The sequence below is a fragment of the Anser cygnoides genome, chromosome 12 (genome assembly GCF_040182565.1).
Source record: "Anser cygnoides isolate HZ-2024a breed goose chromosome 12, Taihu_goose_T2T_genome, whole genome shotgun sequence".
In the NCBI taxonomy this organism is placed as follows: Eukaryota; Metazoa; Chordata; class Aves; order Anseriformes; family Anatidae; genus Anser; species Anser cygnoides.
Window position 1 is genome coordinate 2565683 of NC_089884.1, and position 26234 is coordinate 2591916.

The 26234-nt window shown below is 42.7% G+C and overlaps 1 protein-coding gene across 1 annotated transcript in view; it reads left to right on the forward strand.

The window, feature by feature from the left end:
- Nucleotides 1-26234, forward strand: part of ZCCHC14 (zinc finger CCHC-type containing 14) — a 54402-nt gene that overhangs the window by 21020 nt on the left and 7148 nt on the right. Inside the window, exons 3-12 of the mRNA XM_013197586.3 lie at nucleotides 13658-13731; nucleotides 16498-16569; nucleotides 16778-16887; nucleotides 18498-18592; nucleotides 18691-18745; nucleotides 20181-20451; nucleotides 21822-21913; nucleotides 23761-23888; nucleotides 24294-24434; nucleotides 24529-26001. Of these exons, the coding sequence (XP_013053040.2) occupies nucleotides 13658-13731; nucleotides 16498-16569; nucleotides 16778-16887; nucleotides 18498-18592; nucleotides 18691-18745; nucleotides 20181-20451; nucleotides 21822-21913; nucleotides 23761-23888; nucleotides 24294-24434; nucleotides 24529-26001 (2511 nt within the window). The remainder of the gene's footprint in view (nucleotides 1-13657; nucleotides 13732-16497; nucleotides 16570-16777; nucleotides 16888-18497; nucleotides 18593-18690; nucleotides 18746-20180; nucleotides 20452-21821; nucleotides 21914-23760; nucleotides 23889-24293; nucleotides 24435-24528; nucleotides 26002-26234) is intronic.

Consider the following 26234-nt stretch of genomic DNA (forward strand, 5'->3'; position numbering starts at 1 on the left):
TTTTTTTAAAAAACAGAATTCTTCTGCACTTTGACTGCCAGCTTCATAGGTCAGAAGACAGTAGGTGATTTTTTTTCTTTTGACTGCAGCTTCAAACTCAAGAGTTGATGCCCTGGGGCCTTTGGGGATGCCTGTGCAAGAGGAATTTTTGTGGTAGAAAACACTTGGCTTTGTTTTTTGTTTGGTCAGACAGGTTCTCTGGCCATGCTTTGTAGATCCAAACAAGTTCCTCCCTGTTGTTTTGCCTGAGTCCTTAAATATTTCTTTCTTAAATATGCCTTCAACTCAAGTCTCCATTGGCTGGTAAACAAATGACAAAATAGTGATACTAACATTTGGTTTGTTTTCGAGAGAAACAAGAAAGAATAAAGCTGAGAACAATCAAAACAGTGCAGTTCTGGGTATTGGGGTTGCCTAAAGTTGGGTTCTTCAGTTCAATGCAGGCTTTTCACAAAGTGCATCTGTTGAAAAATGCCAGAGCAGAGCCAGATATTGAGACCTGGCTTAAAAGATTTGATAGCTGTATGGGTAGCGAAGGCATCTAGAGTCGTTTGTGGGTTGATGCGAAGAAGCAATTTGAGAATAAGATCTCATGTAGGGATTGCAGATAGTGGAAATGAGGGGAACTGTCGGGGTCACTCCGTCCCGAAGCTGTGTGCAGCAGGGCATCTTGTGCTTTCCTTGAGCATTTGGTGCTAGTGCTGCAGGATGCATTCCTGGGATTAGGGGAGCCGTGGCTCCGATCCATATGGTGTATCTGTTACTGTGTCACACAAGGAACAGAGGAGACAAATGGTCAACTTCGGCATTGTTGAGATGCTTTGTCAGATTTCGCTTCTGATTTCATTTTCTCTTGTTCTTTTATGCTGGCTGATCACAGGTTGTAACTATGCAAAACAATGGCTTTAATTAAAGTAAATTGCATTTCTTTGGTGTGAGGAAACGCGAAGCCAAAAGGTTAATGCTTCATTTTTTTTCCCCGACTTGTTCTTTTATCTCTGGAAAGAAGCGGCAGACTCGCTGCGTTACTTCGCCGCCGAGAGTGGATGCATTTCATCAGCGTATGGTGCAGCTGCTATTTTTATCAGTAACTCAAAGGGGTAGCCCTGCTAAAATTACATCATTAATATACAGAGCTGAAGGGAAATGGCATGAAGCACGACAGTGCCTTAGCAGACTCTCCATTGTGTTTTCTACTTCTGTGGATGAATTATTCAATGGGCATCATTCGAGCAGAGGTACGGTTTGGCTATCGTACTCGCAAAGTAAACACTCCTGTGTCATAGGTGAACTTGGTCTGCGAAAACATAGGTATAAAGTAAGTATTAGTGGCTTGGAGAGGTCAGAGTCTGTGTTCCTTCCTTCCTTTCCCTGCTATTAAACAGTTCCAGGATTTGCTAGATACCCCGTGATTGCGAAAGATGGTGGGCAGCTGAAACACGAACTGTGTTCTGTTTCGTTCTGTACTTCAAACTGAAAAATCTCGTGGCAATTGTTGGAGAGTCAAAGCTTCAAGATGTTGAGGATTTTAGTGGTTGGGGGTTTTGTTTCTGTTCTTTCTACTTCAGTTCCTGTGCATTCTCACTGGCTTGGCAAATACTAATAAAATCTTCTTTGGTCTTCTCTTCCCTTTTGTATTTGCTTCATAGATGTGTTACTGTACAAGTATTACACAATTGTTTTTGTATCTCAAAATAAGCCTAAATGCTGAATTAGAACTTTATTCTGTCTTTGAATCACTGGTCAAACCCTGTCTGGGATCCAAAACGAAGGAACAATGTTTTGTACAAGAGTGAAAGGAAAGCAGAATATTAAAGCCTAAGACCAGAGACCTGAAAATGTACAAGGACGTAATTGCCAACAAAAGGAGAACCTCTCAAAAGTGGTTGTGCAGGGGGATATTTTTCTCACCGAACTTAGCACTTGAATGCATTTGTGGCTCTTGGCAAGACTGCATGTACTCTGGGCTCTGCCTATTCCAGATCAGTCCCTTGCTCTGGTGTTTTTACATAGTACGCTAACAGGGTTTTTAGCGTTGTTAACATGGTTTTCGTGCTGTAATTCCTCGGGGGGAAAAAAAAAACGAAGCCGATATCAAATTACTTTGTCCTTGCTGCTCATGCTTGTTATTGCAGCCTTAGTCATGAGTTTTGAGATGCAGATGCTGTCTTCAAAAATGCAGAAGGGAGCACGTGCTTATTTACGCGAGCGTTGAGCCGTGCCGGGCTGGAGCAGCTGTTTTTCCCCCATAAAACTACCCGCGTGTATTTGCGTCCCAGTTTGAAATGCACCCTTCTGCAGCGTGTACGTAGCCGAAATCATTCGGCAAAGGTTCGAGCAGCCGGCCATCTGATCCTGGCGTCCTGGTGCTTTATCACCAGATTGCCCTTCAAGCCAGGGCATGCTGGCTGAGCAGCTGCTCTGCTGGAATCCCACTGACGGGGGCCGGCCCTGCTGGATATATGGTTACACGCTGCAGTCCACAAACCTGGGCTGTAGGAAAAAATGTATAGAATATATCATGAAAAAAATATAATAATAATAATTAGACACACACAATGTTCAGGTCCCGACTTGCTGACTTTTAAGCTCAAAACCTTGCTGGGGAAATCCTCATCGGATGCAGTTGTGCTTGATTACAACTGGTATGCAGTAGGGAGTGGGTCTCTAATAAAGACCAATAATAGATTGTAATTAAAATAGGACACATTTAAATAAATAAAATCGTGTGAGATGAAAAAAATAATGTTTAGTAGGGATCTTAATGCCTCCTCACGGCTCCCCTTTTCACTCCCATTCTCTGCGTCCCCCCGATGGTTTGTGATCGGTTCAGGTTGCTCCGAGATGGCATCTTCTTGTTTTATTAGATGGCATCTTCTTGTTTTATTCGCTGGTGGGTCTGGTGCGTTGGTGTGAGGCTCAATTTGTCCATCTGTATTTAGGACACGGCTCAAAACTTCAAAGCAAATGCCAGCTCAGAAAGATTCCCAGCCGTGCTGACTACCTGAATGTGTCATGGGTTTTCCCCATCTGGTTTCCTTTCTCTTTCTAAGCTCAGCATGCATCTGGTCTGTGTAGACATATGAACTTCAAAGGCTTCAGCTGTGTTAGTTTTGTTTCCTCTGGTGGTGTTTGGGATTTGGTGAAGCCTGGGTTTTGGTACTTCAGCACAAAAACTGAGTAGGGAAGGGGTCTTCTGCAATACCGAAAATGTTTTCCATGGAAAACCAACTTTGCATCTTGATCTTTGTAGACAAATACAACATTCAGCTCAGAAATATCTGGCTTGTCTGGAGCTTGGGGGACTTCAGTGAACCAGATGCCAGAGAAAATCCTTTCCAGGGAAGAATAAACCAGCATGACGCTTCTCTGGGGTGAATTAAACTCCTTTTAAAAAATTAGAAACAAAGCCAAGATTTTGTTTAAAAGCAATCTATTAAGAACAGTATATAAAATAATCAGTTGGCCAGATAAAACTAGACTAAATATACAACTGCATATTATTTATCCAGTAAGTAAAAATATTTATATGCAAGGTTGAACATCTCTCTTGATTGCGGAGATATTTTTACTAGCGTGGACTACATAATTAGATATAGACGGCCTGTTTATTTTAATTGCCTATAGAAGAATATATGCTGGTGGTTACTGAAGCTGCCGTCAAACCGAGTGTTTGTGCTCATGGTCACTTTTGCAGATGTACTCCTCCAAATGAGCCGCGCATTCCTCTGCGAATCTACTCCGGGTAAATTGGAGAAGATGAGTCACTGGGCCAGATTTTGGAGAAAATGGAGTACATAGCTGTGTCCGTAACCTGCACGTGCTTTTCTCGGTTGTATGAAAATAGTTAATTAGATGCAGTTACATGTAGAATTAACCAGCTCGGGGAATTAGGCAGTAAATAGATTTTACACGTTAAAATCTGAAGTCCTCCGAAAATAAGCAGTCCCCCATCCGTCAAGCAACAAAATCTGAGCGCATGCTTCGTCTCAGGCATGGTGACAAGCGTCCCCAGATTTGCTGCAGAATACCTCCAAGCCTTCGGTGTTGCAAGTGCTTACCTAAAATTGTATCTGGAAATGCCAAAGTGTTTCCATGGCATTAAAAAACGTAGTTAAGGATTCCTTTTGGATATGCTCTGCCTGTCGTAAGGAGATGCACCTTCACTTTTAGAGCTCCTTCTTCAAAACCGAATTATGGGATACATTTTACCTATTGCTAACCTGTCCTTAATGTCACTCCTGCAGCCTTTTTTGTCCCTGCATCATAGCTCTCCTCCTGTCCAGAGCACTATTATATATATTTCAACAGCGTATCCCTGGGAAGTGTGTGTTTCAAGGAACAGCACCTGCCTAGTGCCATGTGTTGCCGTTCAGATTTAGTAAGGCAGCAGAGCTGTTACACAAATATGGCCAATACAGCAGCCCTTCCTGCATAATTTATTCTGTAAAAGCCCTTTCTGGCGTTAGAAAAGAAGAAAGGCAACGTGTAAGGCGGTTGTCTGTTCGGTGGCCGTGGCAGACAGTTCAGCAGCAGCAATACAGAAGTTAGCACCCTTGGCCTAAAGGACTTGGTGAGAAAAACCTTCAAATTAGTGTCTGAAGCTGCATCTCGATTCCGAAAGCAGCTGGCTGATTCTTCTGGGCTTTGCATTTTCCTGTCCAGATGGGAGTCTTCTCCAGCCTGCAGTGCAGACAGCTTTTTGTTTTATTTAAGCTTTTCAATCCAGTGAAGTTGCGAAACCATTCTTTAGGTTGATTGGCTTTTGTGGCCGGCTGAAGTGCTGACAGTTATCATTCAGCATTACCCAAAACGATGCATGAAGTCAATTAAAAATTTAAAAGCGAAGATATACAGATATTTTTTTAGTCTGTCCTTTTTTTGGAGAAACATAAGGTTCCTTAGCTGGCAAGTCAAAGAAGCCAAATTGAGGAAATAGCAGTAACATGAAAACTGCTAGTTTGGGGGTGAGCTGTACAGTCCCAGTGTATTATGCTTCCTCAGTGCTGCCAAATGTAAGCTAATGTTCTTGATTTTCTTTTTTAAAAAAAAAAAAAAGCTGTGTAATTATTTCCTGTGGAATATTACAGTTCATAGTCACCAGTCTTTATATTAAAGTGACTTATCGCTTAAACTCGTGTTTTAAGTGTGTTGGTTTTGATATTTAATACTCTTTGTGTTGGAAGAAGCCTCCTTTCTTATGAATAAATGCCTGTTCAAAGAGCCATTCTTCCACTAATGTTCCCTGTGTGACACAGTTGCTGTTACAAACCTTTTGTTCTGTCCATGGAGGTTTAATTTCCAACGCCGTCCTGTCCACGTTTGTATGGGCAGCAGCCGCTGAGACTTGCCTTGGAGCTTCTGGTTTGACTTCTGCTGCGACTCTTTTTAAGCAGACATCACGGAAAAGCTGCTGGCTGTTCTTTTACCCCTAGTTTGGGGGAATACCAGCAGAAAAACAGACTGTGGACCCTGCTACCAGGCTGAATTGAGTCCTAGGAAGTCCGCTGGTCCTTAAATTTCAGTGTTCCTTTTCCTCCTTGACACAAACCACCCATCTTAGATGAAAAGCTCATCCTGGCACTGACTGTTAAGGAATCACAAAATGCTGATTTTTAAAAGTGAGGATCAGCAGGTGGAAGTGCGAGGAGCAGTGAGGGATGCAGCATGCTCGCTAACTGCTGGCCGCTGCCGGACCCTGCTCCATCGGCTTCAGGTGCTGGGAATGGGGAAAGGGAGAGGCCCCTCCTGGTTCCTTGCTAAATATTTCACTCCTTTGTTCTGCTAAATGAAAGCTGTGATGCTAATTGGTCTTGTCTCCTCTGAATTCGTTACCGAGGCAGAATTAATTCCTGTAGGATGCTGGTTATAACTAACTTGGTAATAATCAGAATGACTGCTCCGGTTGGGGTCCTTAAACTCAGAGCATCCGGATTAGGTTTGCTCCTGGGGGTACTTCCCTGCTCTGCAGAGGCTCTTTCTATCTACTTTTCCTGATTAAAAAAAAAAAAAAAAAAAAATAAAAAAAAAAACACAGGTTCACAAGACATTATCAAAGTGAGCAAGGAATGTGTTGCTGCTCCATGCTCATCAGCTTACTGTGAGATTGTTTAGATTAAATGCTGTTGATGAAACTATATTTATCCCAAGTTCAGCTTGAAGAAAGCATTACGGCTTGGTGTTTATCTGCTGAAGCAGTTCCCCCAGGTAATGATATCCAGGGAGGCCTTGTAATAGAAATTTCAAGTAGATGTGTGACTTCCATTGGTGTTTTCAACAACGTTTGCATTGCTGTGGTCATTGCTAGGTGTCAGTACTGTAAATGCGCTGGTCTTCTCGCTGGGATAACCTTTTATTTTCTGGACAGCTCAGACTTCACAGAAGTTTGAAGGTACCTAGTATGGGACAAATAAGCAAAGACCTCATTGTGCTTTCATATCAGCCACAAGTCTTGGGCATTCTTCTGGAGAAGGAACGTAAATTGGCCGTAACGCGTGGCTCGGTTTAGATCTTTCTCAGTAAGAAGGGGCTTTATGCTTGCATAAAGGCTTTGGGATCACTGAAGTGTCCTTATTATATCTCTTCAGATGATGTTTTCTTAATCCATAACTGGTGTATTATGTAGAAACAGGCTAACCTCTTAATAAATGACACTGACGAGTTCATTCAGTGTCATTCATTCATTCAGTGTCTCTCATTGCTAATATGATAACGAAAGGTCGTTCCTACGTGACAGATCAGGGTAGTTAACTGCGGAGAATTGCTTCACCCTTTTCCACATTTGATTTTTTTCTAGAAACAGTAAAGATCATTCTTCAAAAAAGAAGCACTTGTTTCCTTATGTCTTCCCTCACTTCTAAGGAATACTCGGAGTGGATCTCGATGCTCTCAGATGGCAGCAGTTTTCCCCCTGGTATAGCTATAAATAGACAAGCTGAATGATGTGCGCCTGTCACTTAAGTTAAATTCAACTCTGACGCTTTTTAATTGTTTAATGTACTTGCATTTGAAGAACACGGCGTATAACCTGCCTCTTCACGGCCTTTCCCTCCCCGGGAGCAGAGCAGCTGTAAGTACAGACCTTACTTAGCATCTCGTCGCTGGGTGATTTGCACTCTGGCCCGTCAATATTTTGGTGCAGATTGGATGTCTTAAGAGGAATAGTTAATGTGTCATGAAGCAGTGCAAGGTGTGCTCTTGCTGGCTGTTGAACAGACCAAAGTTCAAGCTGAGTGGTTTCTGTGTCATCCTCTTAGTGCCCGGTGATTCACAGCCGGCTAGGTCCCAGCCCAAAAGCCGAGGAACACTCCTGGACACTTCATTCCTTCAGCCTTCCTCTGGAGACGTTTCAGACAGATCCAGAATACCAGCTCTTCCTTTGCTTTAAGGACAGAACCATTTCAAGCTGTAGTACTTGGATTTGTTGAAAGGGCTTGTAGTAAAAAAAACATGAGACTGACCCAATGTGAGGTCCTGGGACACACAAATACCAGAACGATGCTGACCAACACCTGGGTTACTTTGCTCTGTTCTCCCCAATTCCAGCTTGCTGTTCATCTTACAGACTGGGGCCAACAGTTTCTATATGTGCTTTGAAAATCTAACGTTTGATTCCACAGGTCCTCTTTGGGCCTGCAGCATTGTACTTAATGCATAATTTAAGCGTTGAGAGGTAGGAGGTAAGTGAAATAAAACGCATTTAGTTGATTAGGAAGCTTAGTCTTGCGTGCTTGTTGCAGAAGACGATCAATGTATTTGCTGGTGAGAGGGAGAACGTATCTTAGTTTTTTCCTACTCCATCACAGCCTAGACAAAAAGCTTTCCAAAAGATCAGATATGTGAAAGCAGGAAGCTTTCAGGAAAAAGCAGACAAAATGCCCGCTTAAGCTGATACTTGCAAGCAGTTTCTCAGCTCCCATTCAATGGATCAGTTGTATCACCTTGTTGTGTGTGCCTCGTTGCCAGAAATGTTTTGCAACTACCAAACAGACCGGCTCTTTCCCCTGCTTTCCCTTCACTTTTCCCTGTGTGTGTATGAGAGTAAATACTGATGGGTTTGTGGATTGGGTAAGGAAGCTTTGTGGGTTTTAGATCTGAGTTTTTGTGGAGTCGCTTGGGATTACTTTGTCTCATGAGCAACAGTAACTTGAGTAACTCTGCTTTCTGAGGCATTGCTTTATTTTAGAAAAACAAGAGGAGATGGCATGTGAAACTCTTGGTGTTGCATTTTTGGTTACCACTTCTGTGTAAATAAGGATGTAGAGAACGTATTTTACTAGCTGTTGTTTTTAGATGGAACTTTTCAGCAAAATTCAGTTGTGGTGGTGGTTGTTTTTTTTGTTTTGGTTTGGTTTGTGCTTCTTTCCATAAGAGAATTTCATCAATGAAAATAAATCTTCAGGTGCAGAAGCATCAGTTAGGAGTAGGTACTTGGCTGCCTATATAACACAAAATGTAGTTTTATTTATGATTCTTTCCTGTTTAATTTTGTAGCGTTTCTTTTTTCTCAAGGATCGTATTTTGAGAGCTGCCTGGGCTCAACCCTGTCTCTTGACAGTTAAATTTTACTGTCTGAATTCCAGAGAACAATACTTACCTTTACACCACATGAACTGAACCTACATGCAGTGATTTAATAAAGGGAAACAACTAGCTGTTTATGTATGGAATACAAATTACCTTCAGCGTGTAGTAAATTCTTCCTAGGAGTTTCAATGTCTTTAACCCAGTTACTCAGCCTGGAGTGCTGGGGTTAGTGCTGAAATACTGGGTATTAAAATGAGTCAGCTTTAAACCAACACCCTCTTGAATTGATTCTCTTGAATTTATCTCCTTTTTGGGGTGGAACACACATTCTTAGTGTGGATTGAGAGAATCTCTCTAGTCCTTTTACCCGCTAAGTGGCATTCTCCAGTTGAAAAAGGGTGGTACAGATAACACCACCCCTACAACGGACTGCCAAGGTGACTTCAATGATGACATCTTCTCAGCTCTTGTCCACATCCACTGCTTGCTTCATGCTGTCCTTGACCTGCTAGGAGTGCCCGACTAATCCTGCAGCGCCTGAATCCCTTTCCCCTTGGTGTAGCTGCTGCCTGGGGAGGAGAAGGGCCGAGATCGCCCTCGCAGAGGGAGAGGCCGGCAGGGACTGGAGTCCTGAACCCGAGGAACGTTCAGCTGATCAGATGACAATGCGCTAACCAGCAGCCAAATGGGTAAAAGTCTCAGGCTAGAACAGGAAAACAGAGTTAAATAAAATGTCTTCAGATGTCTTGGATCTGTTTTACCTGGAACGTGTGGAACAAGGGAAAAGCACCATTTGGAAAGGTGGAAAGAAGACTTGGAAATCATGCCCATGCCGTGGAGGAGCTGCCATTAAGGTCCAAGCTGAGCTTTTATAAACTGGCTTTTAGCTTACCTCCATTTTGTTGTGTATTTGCATATTCCAACTTTGTATATGGGTACACACTTAGAGTAAGAGCCTGAGAAATGGTGGGCTATATACCCCAGTTCTCCAGTCTCAAACTCTCTGAATGAGCTGGGGAGCGGAGGTTGAGATGTTGACATTTGTTTTCACCTCCTTGGGAACCAAGTAATCCAAATTACGGTGTGCTGCTGCTTGTTCTGGTTGCACTGACAATCGGTATCATACCTCAACAAGCAACGGTGTGGTCACGATTCTGGAAAGCTCCTCGAGACGTGGCTGGGAGGTGGTGGCAGAGAGAACTCGTGTCTTGCAGGCTGCGGTGGGGTAGCAACTGGAGGATGGCGATGCAGCGTCTCCTCAGGTCCTGAGCTTCCAGATTTGTGACCACCGTGCAAGCCCTTGTGACTTGGGAAGCTCCTGTCTTATCTCCCTGCCTGTGTTAACAGCTATGCTGGCAGGACATGGCTGTGTGACACGACTCCTACTGCATCATAACAAAACGTAAAGGATGTGGACTTAATCGCAGAGCGGTATTTGCTTTGGCCTCGGCAATAGCATTTCGAATGCAAGCTTCAATAACTGATGCAATTCTGTGTGCAGTTGATAGCTACACGAAGAACATTTCTCATTTGTGTTTAAAGGAAAGTAGCAAAGTAAAACAATCTCCCCCCGAACGCCCCAGGAAATGTGATTGCAGAAAATCTCTGCTAGAGAATGAAGATGTTTCATTCTGTCGGCTGCCCTTTCAAAGCAGAGTTCAACAGAAGACAAAGGGCTCGTGTATTTCAAAATTAGATTTCTAGTAACTGTGAATACGTGGGAAGGGTTGTGTGGTATGTCCCCGTACTCTGTGCTCTTCTGAATGAGACCAGAGAAGTTGTACGTAGCCACAGCCTCGATGGGAGCCCCTTCTGCACGCACCTGCAAACCTCCTTTGTCTTTTTTTTTTTAATCCCTTTTGTGTTTCATTTGTCACCTCGTCCAAATCCGTTTTACCTGCCTGTTGTAGTTCCCCAGATAACTGTGGGTATAGCTCCATCACAAAGTCTTCAGTGCCCCCTTCCTGGAGCAGGTCAGAAAGCCTAGCAGTGGGTGAGATGCGTCCCCACGCACACAAGTCCTTCTGTTGGCTCATTTTACAGGGAAGCGCTGGAAGAAAGGAGCAGACAGAAAGGAAGGTATGCCTCCCACCGATCCCCTAGCATGACGATACGCACCCTTCCAAGCTGCCCTGGTGGTTCCTGCCCCATGCACAATGCCTGATGTGGGGGTGAACCTGTGCTACTCGTGAATGAGTTCCCGGTGGTTAGATCCAGACCAGAAGCTTAGATTTAAGGTGGTGCAAAAGTGCTTGCCCTGGCTGTCTCCTGAAATAGAAACATCGACTGTTTTTTTATACCTCAGATGGGGAAGCTTGAGCCTCGCTGAATTCAGCATCCTGAAAATACACCAGTCTTGTGGGTCCTGAAGTCTCTACAGTTTTTCTGGTCGTGGAGTCGTTTATAGTGACATTGGGTAGAGTCAGCTCTTTGCACAGTTTCCCATGGTTTTGAAATGAATACGGTAAAAATGTTTCCTTTTTTCCATTTTTAGACAATTTGTTAGACAGCGAATTTAAAATCCACTCGCTCCTGCTGGGTAGATGGCAGCTTTTTCTTCCTGAGTTTTGTGTGATTGATCGTTCTGAATAAAGTTAAGCTGCACGGTAAGTTTAGGAAGGCTATTTAATAAAATCAACCACCAGTTAAATAATACAAAAAAAAAAAATTCAAGAGCCCACATAACAAAAACATCGGATAACAAAGTAAGCAAAAACTTGATTATAAGACTAATTATACATTTCATATCGTTAGCTAGTTGGGGCATTTTTGCAGATCATTGGAAACAGTCTGGACAACCTATCAGCACGTTGCAGCTGCACGATGAACTACATTTCATGCTCTGGAACAGACCTCGTCTTACGAGATTCAGTGCGGGGTCACTGCAGAAACGTGTACCTAATGCTTCACCTTGCTAATTGCAATCATTTCCAGAGGATAAACTCGCCACAGCAGATTGTGTTAACTGGGTAAGCTCGGGCAGAACTTTAGCATGAAGAGGTCACGTAACTGTCAGCACAATAAAATCTACGAGTTGAGTTAAAGTTTGTTATTAACCCACAGAGTAAGCCAGAAATAGCTCCATTTTGTGTTGGTAGGTAATCCTGCGTTGCTTGAATTACTGTAGAGGAGTCATGAATAGATAAAAGAGATGATGTTTAGAAACTGTAGGAAATACAAATAATAATAAAATTTCAATAAAGCGACACTGGATTTACTGTAACTGGCAAATGCTGAGTAACACTTGCCACCTTCCTGGCTTTCTTTGTCCTACTCCAAAGCATACGTTGCTGCGGTTGATGCTAGTCTTTTGACCATTCAGTTCCTCGCTCGTCCTTCAGCTGTTTCAGCAGCAGCACGGTGATACCCCACACAACATCCGCCCTACAATTTCTCTCTAATTATAATCCCGAAATAAATATGCCGATCAATATTTGCTGTATTTTAACTGTCATCACAATTACAGGTGTCCTGAATTCTCTTAAATCAGTATGTTGAGGGAGATTTTTCTTAAAATTGCAGGAAAACCTTTGAACTGTGTGCGTGCTTAAATCTCCGTGCTGTCCAGGTAGCTCATCAATATCTGGCACGCAGCAGACGTGTTCCCGTGGTGCTGAGCGTGCAGCGTAGCAGCGCGGTAGTACTGTGAAGGCAGCTCAGAAATGCGAGAGGAATCCACTGAAAGCTTTAAGGGGAGCAAATCGCGACAAAAGGATAAGGTAGAAGAGAAAGTAGTAAGTAGTAAATTGACGTTATTCACAAGCATAGGGATTTGTGTTACTGTAATTGGGAATTACATGAAGAAGGAATGGCTGAGGATCATAAAGGGAGTGCTAAATTTGGTATCAAATACCCACATAAACATCTGCACATCTATTTAAAATTTTGCACTTCTAAAAATTTTGACTGCAAATAAATAAAACTCTAAGAGGAGGTCGGTTAAACAGCCAAGGGCTAGGTGGTAACATTTTTTAAATGACGGGACACAACAAAAAGGTTTCAATGGACAAGGTAAAGCCTCGTGATTATTTCATGGGGAGGAAAATTGAGCCCCAGGTTGGAGATGGAGCGCCTTGGCCTTGGGAATAGGCTGCTCATGTTATCAGGGAAGAGAAAGATATATGCGATAAACGTACCTCTGAGTCATACAGGTGACATAATGCATAAATAGTCTTGAAAACAAGTAAAAACGTTGTCGATTGTAGTTCCCCAGAAAGAAAATGTCAGGCTGTGGATTTTGCTCGTTTGAACTGCTGTGTGGAAATGCAATGCGCACAGCGTGCGTCCCTCCCGGCACCTGTTGTTGGCAGCTAACGTTCCCGTGACTGGTTTCATATAATTGCTTTTGAATTGTTAAGCCAATGCAATTGAGATTTTATGAAAAAAAAAAATATCTGTGTATCCCCACGGGTGCAGGCACAAGACAGGAGAAATTACAAGAGAAACAGAAAGGCAGTAAAATAATCTGGATAATGCTTAGCACAGTGAGATCTTTGATGCGTGTGGGAAATGAGAGGCTGCAAGGAGGTGGCATTTCAACGATCTGATGCCTAGGGCTGTGTCTGTAAAGGCTGTACACACGTGGAGATGGAGGCAGCGGGGTCTGGGCTGTGCAGCCCTTCCCTCCGTAAGATCCTGGTTTTGCTTTCGACTTACACAAATAGCAATAATTAAGGCTGAAGTTTCCCGTCAACCTGCACTCAAGGAGGAGTCGTGATGTCAACGGAGCAATAAAAAAGCACTAAACTCCTTGTAAAACCAGCCCCTGAAAACACGGTTTCCCTTAGAAGGATGCTCTTTGCTACGTGATGTTGCTCAGATAAACCCATCCCCTTTTGTCATGTCTGTTGTCGTGCCAGCGAGTGCTGTCATATGGCCAGGAGGAAACGAAGAGCTTTGCACTCGGTCTATTGTTTGGGTGGTGGTTGAAATTAAGCCTTTCTAAAGCTAGAATGGAAAGCAGGTCCAATGGGTATCACCTTCCCCATCTGCCCTCAAGTGTGCACCTGAAGCACTGCCGCCAGCCGTCAAACGCGCTGCGGGCGAGTTCTGGCTCTAGCTACGAATAATCACACCTGCATGCAGCTAAAAACATCCTCCTCATTCTTCTTATCTCTTTGCTTTTTCATAGTGAGCGTTGAAAAAGTGGAGCTAAAGGGACTGGCACACAAGAAGAATGAGAGAAATGTTGAATATTCCTTTGAGGTAAGTTCTGGTGATTTTTTGTTTTGTTTTTTTTTTCTTCCTTTGAAAGAAGGGAGGATAACACTTAAAAAGGAGTTAAAGAAATTCTCAGACATTGTTAGATCCCAGAAATTGGTCCTCAAGGATAGGTGCTTAGTCTTTTTTTTTTTTTTAATCAGTGATTTGTAAGTAGTCATAAATTGCTGTTGATTAACATATGTAGATGTTGCAGAGATTGACTGGTAAGTGGGACACAGGCAAAGAAATAAATCACTCTAACGCAGCCAGTTGTGGCAAATGTATATTTATGGGAAAAAATCATGCCACACTTGCAGAAAATGGTATCTCTGTCCTGGAATGCAGAAGCTAACAAGAATTTGAGTCTTAATCTGGACAAACAAGAGAAATTAGGTACTCAGGGCGGTTCTGTGTGTATGGGAAAAGAGGCAGAATGACCGTTTATCTCTGTGTTCAGCAGCGAGGGGAGTGTGAGACTGTGGCATATGTTTCAGACGTTGCTGGTTTTAAAAGGGGTGTTGTAGAGTACAGAAAATAGCTATGGAAATTATTCAAGGCTTGAGGAAAATGCCATGCAGTGAGAGACTTAAAGAATTCCTCTGAAAGATGACTTGAGCATCATATAAGAGTGTTTTTAAAGGGAAGAAAATATTTTATGGTAAAGGAGTCGTTAATATGGCAGGAAAAAAAAAGCATAACAGGAACCGTTGTCTGAAAATTGAAGCCAGACAAATTCAGACTGGAAATGAGAATAGTTCTGCTGGAATGAGAGTGGTTAGCCACAGGCTGCTAGGAGAAGTGGCTTTCCCCCTTTTTGACGCAGCTTTTGGGGCTTCAGTCATTGCTCACGGTTTCTGTGGGCCTATGATTTCATTCAGTGAAACCTTGTGTTAATAGCGGAGAGCTGTCAAGAAAGAATGACAAAATGCTTTTGTCCCATCCAGTCTGAAGAACGTATTCCAAAATTCAGAATGCAAAGCCCAGAAAATGTCTTTGGCTTACTTAATGAGGCATCAAAGCCAAACAGTTGGTGAGAAAGGGAAAACCTGAAAGAAAAAGGACAGTAGAATTTCAATTATCTACAACTTGCACTAAAAAGAAAAGTTTCTTTCAAACTGAGACCCAAGACAGAGCGCCCATTTGGCATCTTCCTGTGATGTTGACAGCATTAACCTCTGCTTGTCTCAATTCGGGGATAATGACTGTGACTGCTCCAAATGTCATCAATATTAGAAAGGGGTTTTGATTTTTTTTTTTAACATCCTTATGAACGATATCGTCGTCTGGACTCCAGTTGCGTATCCATATTTTGTGGAACATTTTTTCCTATTATAAATTCTTCTATAAATACCAGAAATGACTTCTATCGGTGACAACATTTCACTTGACGGCTTGTAACTAAAAGAACCGTCCATAGTTTAGCTGAGCTAATAAATTGCTGTTTGCTTGGTTAGAAACCTAACTGCTAAATGTTTTGTTGAGGAGCTTGGGACTAGAAGGTCAATAGATAGAGCAGTTTTCAGCCGTGCTTGGCATTGCTGTTGTTCCCTGGATTTACAGCTCACGTTATTGTTTCGTAAGTATTGAAAATTATAACAAGTTAGCAAAACGTCAGTTGTAACAAATGTCAGGTTTTTACAAAACTAGAAGGAAAGAGAAGTATCTCCTGTATTTTCTGAAGCTTCTCACGAATCTTAAAAAGGTATTAATTCAGCGCAAACCTCAAAAAAATGAGGAGAAAAGGCTTTGTAAAACCAGAAACTGCTCAAGTTTTCTTTTCTTCTTTTCTTTTTTCTTACTTTTGTGTAACAGCTCTGCAGAGAGGAAATTCCTCCATTATGTAATCTATTTTGAAATCCTCTCACCAGTCTTTTTGGCTGCATTCTGGAGGCTGGAAAAACTGTGTGTATGTTTTCAGTTGTCATTGAGACTAGCGTCATGTGAGAAGATGGCTTCCTGCTTCTCAAACACACAAACCCAGCTTCTTCCCATATGTAGCTGCTGAAGACTCGTGTACCCGCCAAACCCTTTGAATTGGGGATCTTACGGCTGGGGGGACTTGCTAGTTTGCTAGCAATGGTAGCCGCTTGCATCCGACCGTCTTCGTGCCAAGAAGCCCTGACTTTTGGCTCGGTTCAGTCACCCACCACCCAATAAATACCTCTGCGTGGAAGAATGCAATGACTTAACGCAGGGAGCCTCCAGGAAGAGATAGCGAACTGCTTCCTTTTGCTAGGGCATACACAAGATGGTGGCGTCTGAAAAGCATCGATGGGACGCTAACTGCAGGTTTCGTGCTGAAGGTTTTGCTTTTCGGCAGCAGGATGGTTTGCTGCCACCTTCAAATCTGCACAGCGTATGGAGTGGGTTAGCTCTAGGTGGGCACCGCTGCGATGAGTTGCTCGTGTTGCCCATCGGCTCGCACACAGCAGCTGTTTTCTGTAACCGTCACAAGGAAAAAAAGTGCCATTAGTGAGTAGTCTGTTTTAATGCTGGATGTCTGCAGCGTGCCGGGGCTGTGTAAACTCTGAAGTGCTTTTTTAAGAATTCAGAGTAGTTGTTAAGTGTAATAACAGCGCGCGTTGGGCAGCGAGGGAGGACTGAGTAATAGTTACTTGTGCACAGAAAGTTTTTCCTCGCTGATGTCACAGCAACAAGGATGTTTCTTGCAGCCTGTGGCAGTCATCTGATGCCTGTTAGGGATCTTCTGAAAGCAGATTTAAATCCCTGACTACTAGTTACTAAACTGGAGGCTTTTTACTCCTTCAGGTCCTGTGGTCTGATTCTTCAGTGACGTTGGTAACCAAGTCATCCACTGAAGTGACTGAATTTATTTCAAAGGTAAAGGCGATATGAGGGATGCTTTGAAACGAAGCGATGTTTTGTCTCAATATGTAATTTCATTCAGAGCCATTTTTGAAAATGTACTGAAATAACACAGATAAGTTGAATGCCATAAAACGTTTGACTTTTAAATTGCTGTGCCTTGCATCTCATCCGAGTAATGAGTCTTCTTTTCACTTACTATTTTAATATCCTCCACCTTTAGCTGTCTCAGCTATATCCGGATGAAAACTTGGAGAAATTCATTCCTTGCCTAGCTGGTCCAGATTCATTTTACCTAGAACGGAACCACATGGACCTGGAATCGGACCTTAGGTATGCTGCTTTGTTTGGGTTTTATCTTGATGCGTGGCTTTTTCACCAAATGGAAGAAAGAAACAAAAAATAGATATATTACATTTATATTCTGAATTACTCTGAAGAAATTAGGGTCTGATCTTAAGCATTATTTCTTGATGTTTTACCAGTGTTTGAGATTGTTGTTGTATTTGTTTTCCTTCAATCTCAAAAAGGTAGATATGCTTTTATAAAATGCCTTGTGTATATTTGTAATGGCCATTAAATTGTTGGAAGTCATTAACAGAAATTTCCAAAGCCCTACATGGTACCTCGGTACATTACCATAAATCACCTGGCTATTATCTAATCTAAAACCATTTTAAAAATCGCCATCTGTGGCAGTTCACATCAGTTCTCTCTTTTTTAAATCCTGAAATAGTTTTGCTAGGAGAATTCAAAGGAGTGAAAGTATTTGCAGCTACAACTGTCTTTACCTCTAATAAGTATTAAACGACATATTAAAATACTAATTAACTTTTGATAGAGCTTCTGCTAAACACCTATTTTCCTACATCCAGACAGACTTTTGTCCACCACGGGTAGAGCCCCAGTGGCTATTTTGCTCTAGTGAGAGCCAGCAGGTGCATGCCTAGATTATTTTTCATGGCAAACAGCGTTAACATTTCAAACAATCCCCTCCGCGCCTCGAGAATCACAGCCTACCGAGGAGAATTTGGTAGGGTAAGAGGGAAAGCATGTTGCTGCTGCTGCTGTTTAGCTAGCAACAGTCTCTACAAATCTAGGTTAATAGAGCAGCAATCTGCGTTTACACAGCAACGGCTGTCTGTGGAGCAGAAAAAGAAGCTGTTTTGCTCAGCGCTGCATATTTGAAAGATTCAGGAAAGGAACTGGGATTTTTCAAGGTGGAAAGCACATTCACATGTCTCTAGTTGAATTCATTTTTTACTCAAAGACTTTAAAAACGAGAAATCCAAAGTACAGTCAAAATGATCTCTATTTTGACACCTCTTTATACACTTGCAAATCTATCAAAGACTTGGAAAAAGACAATCGAGCTTGCATAACAATAAGAAATCTAGTCACGTTGATAGAAGACACTTCATACTTTACAAAGTTTTGGGAAACTGCCTTTTTTTTTCTCCCCAGAAGAAGCATAGCAATCCCAGGGAAAATGTGACATAAGTTTTAGAGCCTTTTTCCTCTGCACTGCCAGAATCTACATCTGCTGTTTATTTCGAGGAGGAGAAAATTAAATAACCGTAGATACATCTATATTTTCTGGTCTTTGGTTTCAGGTTTTTGAAAGGAAATTTTCAAGTTTGTACTTAGAAACTTGTGTTGAGTGTTCCAGTCGGATGTAATTCTAAATTAAGCATATTTGAGTGAAACATTAAACAGAGGGAAAGAAACACAAAACGGTGACATGAGTGTAAGAAATTTTAAGGATAAGGATAGATGTGCGCTTCAAGGCTGTTTTGAGACAGAATTTCATGTTAATTTGAAAGGGCTTTTATGTTTCTTAACATCGATTTTAAAATGTCATTTGCATTTCGTATGATTAAATAGACAGCTGTGAATCAATTATAACAAGAGGGGGGTTTTATTTGTTTTTGATGAACGTGCAGGTATTTGGCACCATTACCTTCCCATGTGGTGAAAAACGACCATGTTAGAAAGTTTTTCAGCACTTCATCTCCTTCACAGCAACTTCAGAGTTCAAGTAAGTTTAAATGAAGCTTTAAGGTTATTATTATTTTTTTCAACTGATACGCATTTCATAACTTGGTATTATTTTTAACTTCGATTCCTTGTTTTTAGATCCTGGCAACCCCTCCCTTTATAAAGTAGGAACTACGCTGGGAACATCTGGAAGGTGAAATATTTATTCTGATTATGTTTATTCCGTTTAGTTGTAAAACCCTGTTCTATTGATAATTATCTGTCTTCCCTTGGAGATTTATTTGAGCTTTTATAGTCAGCTGTAGAAGATTGTCAGAAATTCTATCCTTAGCGTGTGGTCAGCCCAAAAGAGATAAATGATGCAAATTTAGTTGTAAGGTACTAGTATTTCTAGTGTTGTCATTTGTTCATTTTTTTAAAAGCTTAAGGAAACGCGTCCTGTAATAATAACTACAGAAGCTCTGTATGGTTATTTAGGTGAAGAGAAGTTTTACAGCGATCACGACGACACCCAAACTTACTTAACAGTTTGCAAGTCAAAATGTAACATGATCTCGTTATTGGAAGATAGAATTTAAGTTCAGCTTCCAAAATGAAGTATATAAAATGCAATTACCATTGGAACAAACTTTCTGGGGTTGTGACAGACTCTCGTCATTGCCAGTTTTGAAATCAGCAGTGGCCATCTCATCTTAAGAAACGTGTGTGTTCAAAGACAAATGTAGAGAAGCCTTTTGACCGGCATTACCTGGGAGATTAGATCAGATGATTGCAGTGCTCCTGCTGGCGGTTCAATCTACGAACGCGTTCTAAGCAGTGTTTCTCAGAATGTTTTAAACTAATAATTGGCATCAACACTTCAATGTTGAGCTGCAACGATGGATGTCTTTTCTGTGATCTGCTGCTTACTACGTAAGTCATAATGGCCTCAATCATGTATTTAAAAGGAGTGATGATTGCTGAATTGTAGGCACAGATCTGGTCATCCCTAGCGTGAATATTTGTGGACAAAGGGAGAGTAGAGCATCTCTGAAAGGCTTTTTTCTGTCTACAGCACATTTAAATGTTTCCTTGTATAGCAGTTTTTCTTCAGAGGGAGAAAGGAGAGTGACCTCTTCCAAGTCAGCTTTGGGAAAAGAGGGAAAGAAATATTCTAGCCTTTTGTTAGGAAACTCAGAACCCTAATCATTCTTTTAAGAGGCAATTTTCTTTTTCTCCAACAAAAAACAGAACACATCGAGGAGCCAGCATTGTGGGTTATTTAGCCACATCCACATGTAGAAAAAAAACAATTCCATATATTAGATTTGGGCTTCTTTCTAATAATGCAAAGCTGAACCATGGCCATTCTCTCTAGACCTTTTTTTTTCAATCACAGAGAGGTGGCAGAACACGTACTATTTAGGATTATGGAAGGAAACATCTGCTTAAGTTGAACTTACAGCTTTTAATGTTTGCGATAGACTGCACTGCTTTTAATCTGCTACCGAACAGCATAGTTACAAATCTTTAACTTGGATCAAACAGTGCAGGTTTTACCAGAACTCTTGCAAGTGGTAGATTTATATTGCCAAAGTAGCTGAACAAAGATTCAATGTGCTAAATCAAATTCTGTTTCTGTTTCGCAGACCTGTATGCGGAGTGGCTGGCATTCAGTCTTCTCAGAATCATGTCCAGCACCCAGCTGCTGCCCCCGTTGCACTACCCCACTGTTCCCATTCAGGAGGTACTGGCTCATCACTGGCCTATCGCAACCAGATGGACTCCTCTTCACCCATGTTAATGTCTTCCAGTCCACAGACCCCTCAGACACAGGAACAAAACGGGATCTTAGACTGGCTCAGGAAACTGCGGTTGCACAAATACTATCCTGTCTTCAAACAGCTCACGATGGAAAAGGTAGGGCTGTGTGTTGGGTAAGAAAAGGGAATCAGCTTTTAACTTACATTCTGTAGTGTGCAAAGAGAGGCAGCAAACATCTGCGTTTAGAACTGCACCAGTTACCAGCAAATGCTGTGAAGGTTTGCACTCTCTCGAAGCAGTCATATTGTGATGAAATCCTTCCTCCTATTTTTGATCGGCATGGTGCCCGGGGCCTGGGATGTTAGACAGCTGCTGTATTTCAGAATTCTTTATTGAATGCTTGAAGATCCAATTGCATGCTGACTTAGGGGCTCTGCTTTGGCTCCCTGTTCATCCCTTTGATGTGCAGTAACAAAAATCTGTTGTCTTTTTGTTGTTGTTTCTGCTTCTTCACTAGTTTTTCTCCCCAGAATATTTGGTTATCGTTCTTTTTAAAATAAATTCAAAGAGTCTTCTGACACGAACATTAGCGTGGGCATGTACCTGCAAGTGAATTTGTTTTCGGCAAAAATCTTTTGGAAAAACAAACGTTTATTTATTTGCGTAGTAAGACTCCTGAAAGATCCTAATGTCTGCTGGATTTTAACTGAACAGTTATGAGTACTGTTACAGTATTTATCCAGCTCCATCTGTAAGGGCTGTTTAAGATTCATGTCCTCTTACTGTATTTTAGCTTTGAACGCCCTCCGGTGGACAAAGTGCTTAGGTTGAGTCAGGTCTAAATTGGGAGAGCTTTGTGAAGGTTATAGTATGGTGTGTGTATTTAACTGTAATCTGTTACCAGAGTTTTCTGGTTTAATGTTCTTCATTATGTGAGGGGATATATACCGTGCTTTTTTCTTCGGTCAAGTAGGAAAACTGTGGATATTTTAGTGTGCTGGCATTTTCCCATTTTAAAAAAAGCATATATAATTATGCATGCTTTGCTGGCTTTTATTTTTATTTATATCATAGATGTATATATTTATTTATTCTATATATTTTATTATAAAGTTAAGTTCAGAGTGTATTTTCAAATAAACCAACGAGATGACTGCATATTGATTTCTGTTTTAAATGGCATAACTAGCGAAACTGGAGTGATTTTTAAGAGAACTAGATCCTTAAACTCATATGTAGCATAAAGTTCTATTTTCATATGTATGCAGATTACTTTGTCTTTATTGTGAATAGTTAATATAAGCACATACCTAATTAAATTTAACCTACAGATGTTCTTTCTTTCATTTATGTCCCCCACACTTATTCTACACTGATTCTATAATTTAAAACTGGAGATGAGTTTCTTTGAATTAACATATGTTAAAAATGGCTTTAAAGTTGCTTTTCAGAATTGATCTTTACTGAAAATTGTAAATGAGAATATTTCAGGCTATAAAACTAAACAGAAATTTTTTCTTTACAAGTTTCTGAGTCTTACTGAGGAAGATCTGAATAAGTTTGAATCGCTCACTATGGGAGCAAAGAAGAAGCTCAAGACCCAGCTAGAGTTGGAAAAGTAAGTGGGGGAAAAAATGTTTTATTAAGGTCATAAGTTATCTAACACAAAGTTTACAATGGCCTTTTCTTCCAGGCCATAAATCTACCAGGATTCCCACCTGTAAATACGGATAATGCTTAACTGTCGCCCTTAATCTACAGTTACTGACAGTTGCTTGAAAAGCTCTTGAAGCAGAGGTTTACTAGACCATATTTTATACTCACTGTTCTACTGTTGCCTGTTCAGGGCTGTATAAGGATAACCAAATGTAAAGAATTTGTAAATTCCATTTTTAAAGGACGTGGCAACCCAACTGTAACATATATGCGTGGCGACAGCTCTTCTAAGGAGGGAAACATTTTTGAAATAATTTACAAAAGATGCATGCAGTTACATAGGACTTTTAAAATCTTCTCTAACAGATATTGTAGAGCAGATGTACAAGCTACATTTTATATTTAGTCAAGTTCCATTTCAACCATGCCTTAGAAAGTCTTATGAGCTCACAGCAAAATCATGTCAGTGGAAGGTGGAGGACCGTATATAGCCTAAGCTGAACTTAGAATCACCGAACAGCCAGACACCCTTCTCACCTTCAGGAAAATCGGTATTTCAGCTCTGTTTCTTTCCCTTCCCCTCTGTTTCTCTGCTCAGTTGTTTGCTTTCTCTGCCATTTCTTCCCTGCGAGTAATTATCAAGTCTTTGTGCCCGTGGAACTCTCTCATGTTTTGTCAGATTAAATGATTTGTGCATAAATATTTCTTAGTAACAGTACTGCAGCCGTGATGGTATACACAAAGCCATGCCTGTGGGAGGGAGACACAGTATTTTTTATTGGGCTGCTGATATTTGAGAAAAAGACAGGCAAACTCACTGGGAACATAAACCTTTCTTCAGTACTTTTTGATTTTGTGTTTAATAAATAGCTGATATAATGAAGCGTCCTTACAGGGTGGGAGGGAATCAGGAAGGCAAGTCTCCAGGCTGTCGACTTCGCAAGTTCAGGTGGCGTTGCCAGATGACACGTACGCAGAAAATCAGGATGCCCAGCAGGATTTTTTCTTGCTAAGACCTGACAATTTTTTGGCTCGCAGTCAGCTGGGATGGAGCACAGCTACTTCAAGAGCTTTCTTGGTGTCCTGCGGTGACCCGCGCCAGCTGTGGCAGCTGCAGGCACTCAGGACTCTGCTGCCTGCCGGAGCTGGGCTGCACGTTGCCAGATGAATGCCTGGAGGATTCGGGCTTCTAACACGGTTCTGGGACAAAGGCAGGGCTGTTGCAGTTTTATGAGCACAGCAGTTGTTTTGTCTCATGAAGGTGATATAAAGAAGGGCAGCGCTCTGTGAAATACTAATAGCGACTTGGGGAAACTGATGTAAGAAATTGTCCGTGTTTTTGATATCTCCGCGTAGAGGTAAATGTTTGTTCTGAAGCTGCTGCAGTTACTTAAAAAGCAATTAAGAATCCAAATCCATGCCCATTTATCAAAGCTCCTACACAGCATTTTTCACCAGTCTTAGATTTTCCAGTGCTTGCAACATTAGAAGTTAGAATCACATTTGGTTTGACGTGCCTGGCTATGTTTGGGACGTGCCTACATAACGTGTGATAGAATGTAGTCACCATTTTGTGACGTTTTGCCTTAAACAAAGGAAAGCATTAGTATTACAATCAGATGACAGAAAGGACAAAGTGACTGCTGGCAAGCAGCTAAGTTCAGGATTGATATAATTGCCAAATGTTTCCACGTGAAATGAGCATAACTTCCTAAGATTATTTAATGGACTTTGCCTGCTTCGGTTTCATTCAGAAGTTGATTGATCTGTTTTTTTTGTGTCTTCATACGTTTCTCCATCGCCCTATAGAGAAAAATCGGAGAAGCGGTGCCTAAACCCCGCAACACCTTCTTCAGTTACCAGCAGCGGTGTGGCGAGGGTTCCCCCTACAACGCACGTAGGGCCTATCCAGAGTATTCGTGGCAACCATGCTGCAGGTAAGAAAGGAGCAGAGCACAGTGCCATGCTCGCAGGGCTCAGTGTGTCCTTGTACAAGAGCAAGCTCATCCTCTTCCTGCTTCTCCACCAACCTGTCGTAAGCTTTGTCTTCCAAAAGTCCATTGGCTTAACAGGGAGCAATCAAAAGGTGCAATTTCTGTGTATGTGGACTGCAAGAAAAATTATTTGTCCCTTCGTGGCTTCCATGTGAATGGCCAGCTGTGCTGGTCAGCGACTGTTAACGCCTCCAGACTCCTGCTTCATAGGCAGTGCCTGTCTCTGTAAATCTTGAGCACCTTTATATGTTAGCTGATGTTGCAAGACAATTTTAACCAGGTCGTGCCAAGCAGGTCTTACCGTTCTCGTTTGCATTCCCTGATCGCTCGCGCCCGCTTTATCCGCAGAGCTGCGGGTGGACGTGGATCAGCCAGCCCACCCGCTGCCCCGGGAAGGCAGCTCGTCCGAGTACTCCAGCTCTTCTTCCAGCCCCATGGGGATCCAGACAAGGGAAGAGAGCTCAGACAGCGCCGAGGAGAACGAGAGACGTAAGCAGAAACAGCCAGGGAGGGTGCTTGTGTTGGCCAGCTTGTGGCCTAGCGAAGCAGTTGTATTTATAGACACAATATTTTCTGTCCCTAGGTTTAGAGATTCACTTAGATGGTTCAGAAAAGGAGAAGCCCGTCATGTTACTGAATCATTTCACTTCGAGTTCGGCCAGACCCACTGCTCAGGTCTTACCCGTGCAAAATGATGCAGGCTCCAATCCGTCCGGTCACCATCCTCTGCAAATGCAAATGATGTCAGCGGCCTCTTCTCATATCACCCCCATTCGGATGCTGAATTCAGTGCATAAATCAGAGCGTGGCAATGCAGACATGAAGCTGCTTTCATCGTCTATGCATTCGCTTTTATCTTTAGAAGAAAGGAATAAAGTCTCTCCTGGACCGAGAGGCAGCATAAAAATGGAAAAGAGCTTTGGGAATACAGTAGTGGATGTAATGGCTGCGTCTTCTCCCCATCAGCCCTTGCAAGTGCTTTCCGGGGCTGCTGAGAACAGCTCACCCACGTCTACCATTAACTTCGGTCCTCGAACCAAAGTCGTACACGCTTCGACTCTGGACAGAGTGATAAAAACAGCTCAGCAGCCAGGATTAATAGTAGAAACGAGTACTGCTGCCACGGTAACATCCAGCACAGTCTTCCACGTGGCTCGTCCACCCATCAAACTCCTGGTGTCTTCTTCTGTTCCTACCGATTCTGCCATTGCCGGACAGACTTCCTGCTCCAGTAATATGCAAATAACGGTGTCCCCTGCAATAATAAATCCCCGGACTGCTCTGTACACAGCCAACACCAAAGTTGCCTTTTCTGCAATGAGCAGCGTGCCAGTGGCGCCGATGCAAGGCAGCTTCTGCGCAAACAGCAACGCGGCCTCGTCCAGCAGCCACCCCTCCACGTCATTTGCGACCATGGCCAATTTGCCCAGCTGCCCTGCGCCCAGCTCCAGCCCCACGCTCTCGTCTGTTGCCGAGAACAACTTCTACAGCAGCAGCAGCAGCAGCAGCAGTAGCAGCAGCAGCAGCAGCAGCGGATCTGCAGGGAGCATCCCGGTACCAAACCAGAACCACCACCACCATCACCACCAGCAGCAGCAGCCGCAGCCGCCGGGGTGCATGGTGTGCAGCTCCTGCGGGTGCAGCGGGAACTGTGGTTCGAGCGGCATGACCGTCAGCTACGCTAACTATTTTCAGCACCCGTTTTCGGGCCCTTCCATGTTTACTTTCCCATTTCTGCCCTTCAACCCTTTGTGTAGTAACGGCTACATCAACACGCAGCAGTACAACAGCAGCACGACCTTCCCCGTGGTGCACACCGCGTACAACAGCGGGATAGCGCCGGACTCCGTGATGACCGGGCAGTCGACGTTTGCGGTACCGCCGATGCAGAACTTTATGGCAGGGACGGCAGGGGTCTATCAGGCACAGGGAATGATGGGGAACAGCAACGGTTCCAGTCACAAAAAAAATGGGAATCTCTCCTGTTACAACTGTGGGGCCAGCGGGCACAGAGCTCAGGACTGCAAACAGCCTCCCATGGACTTCAATCGACAAGGTAACAGCGGGCGGAGGGGTGGCACCGGGACGCAGCTCCCACGTCGAGCACGGGGTCTTGCTAAGGGAAGGGGAGCCACCGCCTCCCCAAGGCACGAGGAAGCGTGGTGGCGGTGCCGTATCCCCCTTCAGTTTGCACCTGCTTGCATAAAAAAGCCTTGTTGAGCTGCATTCGGAGCGGTGGAGCACACACCGAGAGAAGGAAGGTGTTTGTGTTGACAGGTGGCAGCAGAA